This window comes from Triticum urartu, chromosome 3, assembly GCF_003073215.2.
Source record: "Triticum urartu cultivar G1812 chromosome 3, Tu2.1, whole genome shotgun sequence".
NCBI lineage: Eukaryota > Viridiplantae > Streptophyta > Magnoliopsida > Poales > Poaceae > Triticum > Triticum urartu.
In genome coordinates this window covers 421,040,252-421,052,929 of record NC_053024.1, presented here as the reverse complement: position 1 = coordinate 421,052,929, position 12,678 = coordinate 421,040,252, and the positions used below count along the sequence as shown (strand labels likewise).

Sequence of the window (12,678 nt, the reverse complement as noted above, 5' to 3'; positions counted from 1 at the left end):
ATCGAGCCCGGGTCTCCCCGGTGCAGGCATGCGTGGTCAACCACTGCGCTAAGGAGGGCGGGTGTGTATGGAGTGGGCGCCTGGTTCCTTTTGAACCAGAGCCAGAAGGCTGAGCCTTTGCCATGACAACACCGAGAATCACCGGCGCCGGCAGAGACGAGCTAGACAGCAACGACTTGCAATGCAGAACCACGGCGAGCGTGCGGAAAGGGGTATAGATGTGTGTGTGTGTGCGCGCACGAGATCTCTCGAGGACGAGCTCGTGCTCGTCTCGGGTATGGCGGCGGCAAGGCTGGGCGAGGCTGCTGCTCCTCGTGTTCGAGCGCACGCGTGAAGGATGGGGCATGAGGCGACTGCATCTAGGCGGGAACCGGAGCGCGGGGACGCACGGGCGCGCTGCAGCAAAAACACAACAAAACTAGAGACTTTGCCGGAGCATCGGGAGCACATCAAAGACATGGATCTACCGAGTCTCACGGGGCCCTATATGCCATGGAAAGAAAGGGGTAGACGGGAACGAGCCGTAGACGACGCGATGGAGCTCTGAACTTGGCGGGGCTGCTGTCCGCTAAGCAGAGGAAGAAAACGGCCGAGGGAGTCAATCTGGAAGCCTCGTGATCACGTGCGGCGTGGAAGCAGATGTAGGGGAACTTGGCGTTCCTCTCCACGGTGGCAGAGGGGGTCGGAGGCATGGCGTAGACGGCTACTCCGAGCTCGAGCTCAAGCTCGGCCGGAGCATGGTGGGCAGGGCGACGTCATGGCGTGGCTAGCCTTACCTGGTGGCGGTGAGGGAAGACGAGGGCCTGGATGGACAGAGGAGAGACCGGGGTAGGGTTTGGACATGCTTTAAAGGGGCTAGGGGCGTCGGACGGCCGTCAAATCAACCGGGGCGTCGACGTGGACATGCTGGATGCGTGCCGTACAGGAGGTTGACAACGTCTCTGTACGCGTGGGCTGACTGGGCCGGAAGAGGTAAGTGGGCTGGCTAGCTAGAGGGAAAAAGGCCCAGGTGGCTGCACTAGGGGGGGCTCTCCCCTTTTTCTTAACTCTGTAAATTTAAATTCACAGCTGTAAAAAAGGAAAAGTCAAGGGAGGTTTGAGAGGTATATGGCAGAAACAAAAATATCCCCGAGCTCCTGGAAATATGCTCTATTTAATAACATTGGTTTGGACTATTTTAGTGGTAGAAAAATGAAGCAAGTTTGAATAAAATTCAAAGTTGATGCATTTTTGAACCCAACCAAAACAATTCTAAAAGAGGTGAAAATTGACAGAGGGGTTCTGGACATGTAGCAAGATTTATAGGGAGAAGATGAACATTTGTGGAGGAGGGCAAGATGGCACTTGCAAAAAGAAAGAGAAAAGAAGGAGAGGTGGTGATGCATGGAGGTGGTAATGCATGGAACACACATAGAACGTGCAACAACATATCATGCATGAATGTCATGGAAAAGCAAGTTGGTATAAGCCCAACACAAACATAGATATGCACATGATGCAAACATATGATGAGGGCATAGTGCAACAATGGATGACAAAAGAGATATGACAAAGCAAAGACAAGAAAAGCAAAGACAAACCAAACAAACCCAAAAAGAAACCCACAAAGAGGAAAACCACTTAGAATAGATGAAGAACAAGATGGATATATTGCCAAAATGGGAAGTTTTACATCTGTGGTGTTACAGCGTGACTCCACACCAGCGGCCCTGTACGACCCATCTTCACCAGCAAACATTTAAGACCCTCGCGAGGCGGACGACACAAGACCTCCTCAGGGGCGGCCTCACCAGGGCTGGCTCGCGAGGGGCGGAGAGATCAAGGCAAGGGACACCTCGCGAGGTTCCTGTGACGCAAGCCATGACGACTGAAACCAGGCGGGCACCAGGCGGGCGCAGTATCCTTGTTTCCTCTTTGGTGCTAAAGGGGCAAGCGCAGACGAGGAGTCCCGAGGCATCAGATAAAGGTTTCCATATCAGTGCAACACGACCAAGACCAGCAGGACGACAAGACGGAGATCATCGTGGAGCCCAGGACGGTGTCACCACCAGAGCCCTTGGCAGGCGAAGACCACTTTTGTCCGGATAGCTTGTACTAGTTGTCTCCCTTCGAATTTGGCCGTTGTGGGATCCCTTCCCGCTCAATATTTGGAAAGAGGACCAGGACCTCTATAAGTAGAACTAGCCACCACCATAGGAGGGGGATTCCAATCTTCAACCACACAAGCACACCAAGCACAAGAACACCTCTCCTCGCGAGGCTGTTCTTCCCTTGTACTGTTCGTCCTCAGCCCAAGAGGCAATCCACCACACCACATTGGAGTATGGTATTACACCACAACGGTGACCCGAACCAGTATAAATCTTGTGTCTCATGTTCTTTGGGTTTGTCGAGTTAGGCCCTGAGATCGTAGAGTGCGCGAGCTAGAGAGGGGGAGAGATCTTCGTGCGCACCCGAGTGTTCGAACCTCAAGGGTTTTGTCGGAACCCGAAATCTGACAGGTCTCGGCGGTGTCGGAGCTTTAGATCCTTTTACGAAACAGTAGGCTAAGTCTTCTAAGATGTAGGAGTGGTGTGTAACCCTCCGATATTTTATTCATATCTTGTTCGGACTTTTGTACATAAACTTCTGCCTTCTATAAAACAACGTATGCCATTGGCGTACTTAAAAAAAAGAGTCAACCACTTTCAAACCAGAAGTGAGCTCGTGCCAGCCACCGAGGCAAACACTGACGGCAACAACCTCAGACCTCTTTTGGTTCATAGGATAGGATTATCATAGGAATAGGAATTTTGTAGGAAATGAGATGGCATGTATCTCAAATCCTATGAGTAGGAATAGGAAACAAGATGTCATTTGGTTGACACCAAAGAAATTTTTCCATTGAGTCTAGGCTCATTTTTATTTTCCTATGAAATATGAAAAATAGAAACCAATCCTATATAGAAATAGGAATCTATTCCTATGAACCAAAAGATTTTAAAGAAAAAAATCTTATAAAAATTCTATCCTCTAAAATTCCTATAAAATTCCTTCAAACCAAAGGAGGCAACCTCCTCCATTCATCATTCCTAGTGGGGAAGCGCCAAAGCACAACCAGCGCGCTCCCCCACCAACCCACGAGACCAACCAAAGGAGGCCTCAACCTCCTACATTCATCATTCCTAGTGGGGAAGCGCCAAAGCAAACAACCAGCGCGCTCCCCCACCAACCCACGAGACCATGGCCGCGCCCACCGTCGCCAAGTCGCCGCCGGAGCTCGTCCCTCCGGCGGGGCCCACCCCGGGCGGCGTGCTCCCGCTCTCCTCTATCGACAAGACCGCCGCCGTCCGCGTCTCGGTCGACTTCATCCAGGTCTTCCCCCCGTCCTCCGACCGGGGCGGCGACGACCAGGTGGCCACGATGCGCCAAGGGTTCGCGAGGGCGCTGGTGCCCTACTATCCGGTAGCCGGTCGCATCGCGGAGCCCTCCCCGGGCGACCTCGTGGTGGACTGTACCGGCGAGGGCGTCTGGTTCGTGGAGGCCACGGCGAGCTGCTCGCTCGCCGACGTCAACGGCCTCGAGCGCCCGCTGCTCATCCCCAAGGCGGAGCTTATCCCCCGCCCTCCCCCCGAGGAGAAGCTCGAGGACCTCATCCTCATGGCGCAGGTTCGCACGCGATTACTTACTTACACCTCATCTCGATCCAATCCAACGAAAGAGAAACAAGACCCAGACGAGCGACGAATCTACTTAGATTCCTAACTCGGGCGCTGCCGTATTGTATTTGTAGGTCACGAAATTCACCTGCGGTGGATTCGCCGTGGGGATCTGCTTCAGCCACCTGGTGTTCGACGGGCAGGGCGCCGCGCAGTTCCTGCAAGCGGCAGGCGAGCTGGCCCGGGGGTTCCCGGCGCCATCAGTGGCTCCCGTGTGGGACCGCGAAACGATCCCGGACCCACCCAAGCTGCCGCGCGGTCCGCCGCCGTCATTCACGGCGTTCAGCTTCGTGACACAGGTGGTCGAGATCTCGCCGGAGAGCATCCTGCGAATCAAGGACGAGTTCAAGGCCGCCACGGGGGAGACCTGCTCCACCTTCGACGCGGTGACGGCCGCGGTCTTCAAGTGCCGTGCGCTGGCGGTGGAGCTCGCCGACGCCGCTGAAGTCCGCCTTGGCTTCGCCGCCAGCACGCGGCACCTCCTTCAGGGCGTGCTGCCGTCAGTGGATGGCTACTATGGCAACTGCGTGTACCCGGTCGGGATCACCCGGAGCAGCAAGACCATCCGGGAGGCGCCACTGCCCGAAGTGGTCGGCGTAATGCGAGAGGCCAAGGAGGCGCTTAAGGTGAGGTTCACGGACTGGATGCACGGCGGCGCCAAGGATGACCACTACAACGTGCCGCTGGATTACGGCACCGTGACGGTGTCGGACTGGAGCCGCGTTGGCTTCAACGAGGTGGACTACGGCTTCGGCGAGCCTGGATATGTGTTCACGCTCAACGACGACGTCAACATCGTTGCGTCGGTGATCTACCTCAAGCCCCCGGCGCCCAAGCGCGGGATCCGGCTCATGCTCCGCTGTGTGGAGGAGCCACACGCCGCTGTGTTCGCCGACGAGCTTGCCAAGTACGCTTAGCTGGATGCTGCTTCTTGGTCATGGCCGAGTACATGTTCTCATACCTGTAACACCTTCTCACTGTACTTTTTCTTCACATTGGTGTGTATGCAATGTTTTCATTTGTTTAGGTCACATTCTGATGCTTTGTGCAGGTATAAATCACACTAGTATCTCTGCCATGTGTTGATTTCTTTTCAATGTGGAACAATTGTAAGCTGTCAGCCACAAGAATGAATAAAATTCAGTTTATGGTGGGGCAATTCCATTCATGATTTCATATGCTTACCAAATTATTTTAATTTGGAGCCATACTTTGATGGAAGTTATGGAAGTCAGTAGTTTTTCAGGAGTTTCCTGTTTCTGGTCTCATTGCCTATATGTTGATTGATGATTCATAGGTTTTAACATATGAAAACTCAAATCCAATTCTTTTGTGCGTCGCATTCACAAACACAAATAATCCAGAATTTTTTGAGGCTACCTATATGTTTCACACTGGTCAGTTGAGTAAGATTAAATATTTCTCTGAGGGGAGGAGTGCATGGAGAATCCTAGATCAGATGGTGCTGGAGAAAAATTGCAACAGATTCAAGATGGTCCTGTCCAACCAAATTAATCCACCAATGCGTTATGCGTCGTATGAGATGGACTCACGGCTCATCTGCCCAGCTATCTGTCACTATTCACCATCCAGGTATTCACCTTTATCTTCTTCACTGAAGTATTGACATACTCGTTTATAAAAATATATTGATATGAAAGTTTTCAAGGCTAATCTGTTGATAGCATTATCCTGCCAGAGGACATGTTCAGTTTTTAGAATGTTTGACGATGCAGAACGGCAACTGTTGGAACTGGAGTATATAGTAACAAAACAAATATAGGTAGAAATCTTCATTCAAGATACTTATTACTTTTTGCTGCCCTAACTCTGGCACAGTCCGGTGCCTTTCTACACGCCAAATTACAAAGTTGTTACTTCTTCCTCATTTTTGATCAAAAGGCAGCAGTGCAGCTTGTCAATTGTCCTGATTTAAAGCTGGAATAAGAAGTACTCCCTTCGTCCCAAAATAAGTGACTCAAGTTTGTACTAACTTTGTACTAAAACTAGTACAAATTGAGTCACTTATTTTGGGACGGAGGGAGTATATAGACCAGGTAGCTAGCCGGCAGAGTAAACCAGAGCAAACAGAAAACAACCTGAAAATGTACAGTGATAGAAATAATAGTAGTCTTAAGATTGAGTCAATCTACTAAATCTTATGCAACAAAAAGGCAACACTATCACAGCTTTCATGACTGAATTGACATCCTGGAGAGAGGAAATTGACACTAAAATCTTCCTTTACAGAAAATAATACAGAAAATTAAACAATCTTCCATAATATAGTGATAACAAAAAAACATTTAAATTATTTTTGTACTAGTTTAAGTAATTTGTATAAAGCTTTTATTTTTCCAACTGATTGTTGCATGTTACTCAATAGTTATCATGTCAATTAGTTGAGATCCCATGAAATTGCAGTTCAAACCTGAAGACAGGTGACCATGACAAACTTGCATTCTAGCAGTTGAAGTACTGCCTCCTTTCCGGTTTATAGGGTTCAATTCGAAAATCTCACCAACCAAGGTAGATGGTGAGTGGTGAAACAATTTTTGTAGTTTGCAAAACCACTCAATTAATGCGCTTGTTTTCTTAAAAAAATTGTGTTTACCAATGCATTAATTGCAATGCATGCATGCATAAAGTACATGCATTGGTCAATTTTCTCTTAATACTTGCATGCAATGATTTATTGCACCTTGAAATCTGAACATGTGATGGGGAACAACCAAATTGAGACTTATAAAATGAGAAAACTAAAATTTTGAGATAAGCCCTATAAACCGGAAAGGAGGGAGTATATCATAAAAAATCGAAATAAACTCCAATACAATTACAGTTCAAATCTGAAGACGGACCACGACAAACTAACATTCCAGCAGTTGAAGTATATTGTACAAATTCAAAATAAACTCAAGTCAATTTAAATCATGCATATGTTTCTTGCTTTCAGGATAGGATTCTCTTGACTTATGGTGCTAACCTGATAACATAGTTGAATGGAAAAGTCACCTGGCATGTTTGGCAGTTTGGCATGGTAGGGCTCTTAAGCTATGTCATAGTAGTATCTAGTAAAAAGGTAGAACTACCTTGGGACCAAAGCAAGCAATGTGGGACAGTAACTAATACAAACTAGTAAACGCGCACGTGCAACGCACGTTAATATTCAGGCAATATATTAATTGCACGTGTTGCACATTAATATTTAAGCAATATATTAATTGCATGTGTATATTATGTATGCTATTATTTGTATGTTAATTCTGTGATTAGTGCAATATTTGGTATGATATTAATTACACGTTAAACACGTTGAACGCTCAACATTGGAGCAGTCTAGGTTGTTAGATTGACTTAGTTTGATGGTCGAGATCAGTTGGATCTCCCTCTTTGGATCTTTTTATATTGGTATAGATAAACTTATATAGTTCACTACCAGGCAAATAATATCGGAAATACCAAGTCTTACAGAAAGCAAGAAAGGAGAGAAAGGGAAAGAAACGAGTTCGACACACTAATGGGAAACCCGCTGTTCCTCGTCAATTAAGAGACAAACTAAGGGACGAAAACCCACTGGTACCCTACAATACACCACCACAAGAGTTCTAGGAGCAGCTATTCCACAGGGGCAGCAAGATGCCAGTTATTATTTGGAGACTCTGAAGATTCCGATATCGATGGAATGTAGAATCATCAGACCTCCCTGTCCACACACAACATAAAAAAATAGGTTAGCACCGTTGCATAAAATGTCAATTAGCACATTCTAATCTCAGAAGCTTCCACTTACAAGATTGAGCTGTAATTTCTGCAGTCAATGGGAAGGGAGAATCTGCACAAACATGTCTTTGAGTTCTTCACGTGCAGCCATTTTTTCCAAAATCCTATCATTGGAAATCAGTTCTGGTGACAGATTGCTCCCAGTAGGTTGCGGTTCATTTGAAAACAGTAATTTGGACATGTGATCCTTGGTAGCTTGTCTGTCATATTTGACCTTCTCCTTTGTTCCTTCTGCAATCAGGTTGTATGTGTACACAATCTTCTCCTGGCCGATTCTATAGGCTCGGCCAATCGCCTGCCGTCCAACAGAAGGATTCCAGACGACATCAAGGAGAACCACACGCGATGCACCGACCAATGTTATTCCTTCACAGCAGGCCTTGGTTGATGCAAGCATCACCTTAGCCTCACTGTTCATGTCGTTGAAGGCTTCCATCAAGGCTTCGCGCTGTTTAACACGCACATTTCCACTCATGAGTAGGATCTCCTTGCCTTCTGTCCAGTCTAGCTCTGTGGTAAGCTGGTCCATGATCAGGGCCAGTGGCTCAAGGTACTGACTGAACACCAGCACTCTTTCTTTCAGTGCTTCGCAAAGACGGATGATCTCGAAAACGAACCATGTCTTCACTCCTTCGCATGGGTTCAGCCGCACGCTCTTCATCTTGTCCACAACAGAGGCTTCTGTGTCTGACAGCTTTGTGCTTGTGACGAGGAATGGGTGTATGGACGCAAGAGATATCTTGTATTCTGCGTCAAGAAAACCCTTCCCTGCACTTTCCTCCATCATTGCGATGATTTCCTTCTGACGAGGAAGAGGGTTCAGGATCACAACAGATTCTCTCAATCCTGGAAGAGACTTCTGAAGAATGTCACCATTATGGATGTGCACAAAAGGGCCCAGCTTTTCCCGGATTTCAGTGATGTGTTCATCCGTGATGTTACTTATCCTTAATGAACTCCAGAATTCTTTGCCTTCATCCTCCTCCACATAAGGCGCTGCTCTTGATTGGCTGGTGGAAGCAACTCCTTTCTTGCTGAGTCTTGTACAAGCAAAATCTTTGGCAAACTTGGGCTTAACCAGGCACAAGATGTTGTACAGCTCTAGGAAGTTGTTCTGGAATGGAGTCCCTGACAGGATTATCCGCTTTTCGGTGCTGACCTCTGCGAGAACTTTCCAAATGAGGCTCTTCTTGTTCCTTGGTGTGTGCCCCTCGTCGAGGACCAGCAAGCCGGGCTTCTCAAGAAGCAGGTTCCTCTGCATTTCTCCATCCTTGCCTTCGCCCTTGGCAAGATTCCTGTAGAGCGAATAGCTTAGACCGATGATGCTGCTCCCTTCATACCATGATGCAAGCTTCAGCATCATCTTGGATTTCTGGCTCAGTTTCTTCATGGCCAGCTTCTGGCCCAGACCATGATCCTTGGAGACCAGTTTCTGGATGGTCTTGTCTTGATCCCACTGGATCTCACTGGAACTGAGGACATGGAATGGGAGCTTGACATTCCATTTACTGAACTCCTGCTCCCATGTAGCCAGCATACCCCTGGGGGCAATGATAACTGGCCTGCAGTGCGGGAAGAGCTCCAGGTAAGACTGCACGAATGTGATTGCTAGCCTGGTCTTGCCGGTACCCGGGGCATGAGAGATCACACAGCCACTTGTGGTGTCAGTGTTCATGGTGTGCCTCAGCTGCTCAATGTCGATCCCTCCTGCGAGTTTTCTCCACATGAACTCGAACCCTTCCCGCTGGTGTGGGAACATGTCTTCCCGTACCCCAGGAATGAGATCCCAGACGACGCCAGTTTTGTCACTTCCCAGTGCCACGTTGCTTGCCCCTTCATAACCAACTGATTTCAGGATGTCATCAACGAACATGTCAAGCCTATCATGCTCCGCTGCTGGCTCCCTATCCGTCGATTCCTTGGCCTGTTGAATCGAAGAGGTCAGGGAAAAGAGAAACAAGGTGCCTATTGATGCTCTCTATTTCTAGAAAAGTCAATGGAAACACGTACTGACACACACATGCTGAAGCCAAATTGTGCTTACCATGGATGGAAATACGTGTCTAATTTCGATTTCGATGTAATCACATTTTCGGCATCGAATGCCGATTTGATCATCATGAAAGAGATCATGCTTCCCTCGCTTGCAAAAAGTCCTTCCATGTGCAGGAATTTCATGCTCATCGCTCTCTGCGTCCTGAATGAAAAGACAAAGGGATCACTAGCTTGTTTGTAAAACTGAAACGAAAGTGTTATACAGTATCCAGGGAAAAGAAATTTTCATCTTTTTCACATTTGTAGGAACCTAAAACAAGGCCACAAATTGCTAGAAAAATTAAACGTAACTGGTCCAAACCAAAAATTGTAGTAGCACAATTGGACAATTAATTCACAGGAGGAACAGATTATTTAGTTAGTTACCTCCATTTCCAAAAAAATAAATAAAATTAGTTAGTTACCTTGTGGCAAGTGTGAGAAGAAACCTTGTTGGATTCGGCCTCCAAGTCCAAGGCCAAGTCACGTTGTGCCCACAGGTCGTCCAGAGCAGTCTTCTCCGGCACCACCTTATCTACAACCCCGAAGGAGAACACCAGAGGAAACGGATCGCCTCCCTGCTCTGGTGCAGGAACAGGGGCGTCCAGAGGAGCAGAGGCGTTCTGAAGAGTGGTCTCGATTCCCTCGAAAATGGAGTAGAGCAGATCGTCGTAAGTCTCTTGGTCTCGCCCGTCCTGCCGCCTCGGAGGAACCAGGGAGCTCTTCTTGAAGGTGACATCGCCCTGCTGCTCCCATCCCTCTGCGGGGAAGTCCTTGCCCTTGCGGCCGGCCGCCTGCCGGCAGGACGCCGCTCCTTCTTTCTTTGCCCTCCGGGAAGCTCCCTGCTCATCAGCCTCATCGCCGCCGTCAGCAGCAGCATCATCTTCTTCCATGCGCTGCTTCTCCCTTCTCGCGGCAGCCATTCCGCCGGGTTCCTCAAAGTCTTCATCGGTGTGGGCAGCGTTTTGTCCTCGGCGCCGCCTCGTCGCCGATCTGCCGTCTTCGTCAGAGTCATCATCGGCGTTTTGTCCTCGGCGCCGTGGGCGCCTTATCCCCGTCCTGCCATGTCCGCGCCCGCCCTCGTCACTGGACGACCGCGCTGGATGAGGCGGTGGTTTGTCTTTGTCGTCCTCCTCTGCCTCCGAGCTGGACTGCGAGGGCGTGTCGACGCAGTACGGCTTTCTGAGGGTGGCTTGCCGGAGCAGCTTCGCGTCGGGGCATCTCCGCTTTGACCGCAGCCGCGACGCGACGGTGCCGCCGGGAGAGGCGGTGTCCGCCATCTTGGTGATGTACCACCCTTCAAACTTGCGCTTGAGGAAGATCTCGCCGCCCGGCCGCGGCCCCGTGTACCGACCGGCGAGCCTGGCATCGCTAAGCACGCGACGGCCCGGTTCTTCCTCTGCCTCAGGTTCCTCGGAATCTTCTTCCGATTCCTCCGATTCTTCCTCTTCTTCCTGCTCCCATTCATCTTCCTCTTTATCTTCCTCTTCCTCCTCTTTATCTTCTTCCTCATGCGCGTCCTCTGCACCGTCCTTATCCTCTGGATCCGGCATCCCCACCTCCTCCTCCCCCTCCTCCTCGCCATCGTCAGAGGCACCCTCTCGCCGACTCGTCTCAATTCCGTTGCTCGTTCCATCGGGGCCGCCGCTGCTCGTACTCTCGTCAGACCTTCGGGCCTCCTCCTCCTCCTCGCTTGACAAGAGGAGAGAGGGCCAGTCGATGTCATCGACAGGCTCCTTCTTGACAGGTCCCCCGGTCTCGCCGACATCTTTTTCTTCTCCGTCGTCGTCGGAGATCTCGATGATCTCGGCGGGATGGCCGCCGGTGCCCAGTGCATCCGCCCGCTGCGAAGAGGACGAGGGCGCGAGCGGGTTTCGCAACAAATCCCCGGCGCTTTCCGCCTCGACGCGCTGGCTCCCGACCGTGGCGACCTCCGGCACGCGGTCGTCGTCGTCGTCGTCGTCGATCTCGATGATCTCGGCGGGCTTGGCGCCGGTGGCCGGTGCAGCCACCGGCTGCGAAGAGGACGAGGGCGCGAGCGGGTTTGGCACTAAATCCTGGGCGCTTTCCGCCTCGACGCGCTGGCTCCCGGCCGCGGCGACCTCCGGCGCGTGGTGGCCGTCGTCGTCGTCGACGTCGTCGATGATCAGGCGGCGGGGCCTGCGGCCGGGGAGGTCGCCGGGCGACGGCGTGGTCGGCATCTCGTCGCGGCGGTGGAAACGGCAGGGGAGAGGACGAGGGTTTTTGGGAGTGTCCCAGCTAGTGTAGCCGTGCGAGTGTGAGGTGTGGGTCGGTTGGCTGGCTAAAATGAGCTAAAATTGGGCGCGCGAGGGGAAGAGGTGGAAACGTGAAAGGGTTCGGGTGATGGGCGCTGCGTGGGGTCCCGGCGGTCAGCGGAGTAGCCCTCCATTTTGAGGAAAAGAGCCACAGTAGCACGTCGCTGCCTGTTTGCCTCATAGCATGATCTTGTGGCAAGGTAGGCTCATGCCACCCACCAGCCCAGAGCCATCGCTTTGAAATGACCACTCCAGCAATAATGGAACACCCTCCGGTTCCAATTTTACCTGCAACAATGCCAATGCCAATGCAGGCACCTGGTAAAACTTGGCACCTGCGCCCTTGCTTTTACTTTACACACATATAAATCACGATTATGGAAGTTGCCCCGTTAATTTTGGATTTATATCAACATGACGCTCCTCCATTAATTTTGGATTTATCGACGTAATATTCCTCCATTATTACTCATAACATATATCTTACTATTATCAATGAATACTTCGGATTAATCGGCATAACGTTTCTCCATTAATTTTGGATTTATCGACATAGCGTTCCTCCATTATTACTCATAGCAAATATCTTACCTGTTGTCGATGAATCATGACTGCTCTTATGGTTCATGTGAAATAACAACGAGTCACACAACCAAGAGCTCGACCAATGCAGTTGGCCTAAGCACGAGTTTGCACATGCACATTTTTCTTCAACCTGGCCATACAGCAAGGAGGTGTGAGTATCACACATCTTAGTCATATGTTGGTGTCCTTGTACCTTCAGTAGCATTGTAGGACCAAATTTTCTATACATGTGTAGGATTGAGATGGACCTACGTAGGTGAATAAGTCTCTATAAAATTTATCTCCCTCTCTTACAAGTTTAT

At 49.9% G+C, this 12,678-nt stretch overlaps 2 protein-coding genes across 3 annotated transcripts; one reads left to right on the top strand and one right to left on the bottom strand.

Moving 5' to 3' along the window:
- Positions 1–3,108: 3,108 nt before the first annotated feature.
- On the top strand, positions 3,109–4,857 carry LOC125544180 (acyl transferase 5-like). Of its 2 annotated transcripts, XM_048707768.1 has the most exons (3): positions 3,109–3,648; positions 3,773–4,661; positions 4,750–4,857. In XM_048707768.1, exons 1-2 carry the CDS (start codon positions 3,223–3,225, stop codon positions 4,613–4,615), a joined length of 1,269 nt encoding a protein of 422 aa, XP_048563725.1. In that variant the 5' UTR covers positions 3,109–3,222; the 3' UTR covers positions 4,616–4,661; positions 4,750–4,857. The 2 variants fall into 2 exon arrangements, with proteins under 2 accessions (XP_048563725.1, XP_048563724.1); XM_048707767.1 differs by having other exon boundaries at positions 3,773–4,857.
- Positions 4,698–12,167, bottom strand: LOC125544179 (SNF2 domain-containing protein CLASSY 4-like). The gene is made up of 4 exons (XM_048707766.1): positions 9,941–12,167; positions 9,526–9,678; positions 7,492–9,405; positions 4,698–7,404 (listed from the first exon to the last, which is right to left on the bottom strand). The coding sequence occupies exons 1-3, from the start codon at positions 11,714–11,716 to the stop codon at positions 7,516–7,518; spliced, it is 3,819 nt and encodes a 1,272-aa protein (XP_048563723.1). The 5' UTR covers positions 11,717–12,167; the 3' UTR covers positions 4,698–7,404; positions 7,492–7,515.
- Between the last annotated feature and the right edge of the window lie 511 nt (positions 12,168–12,678).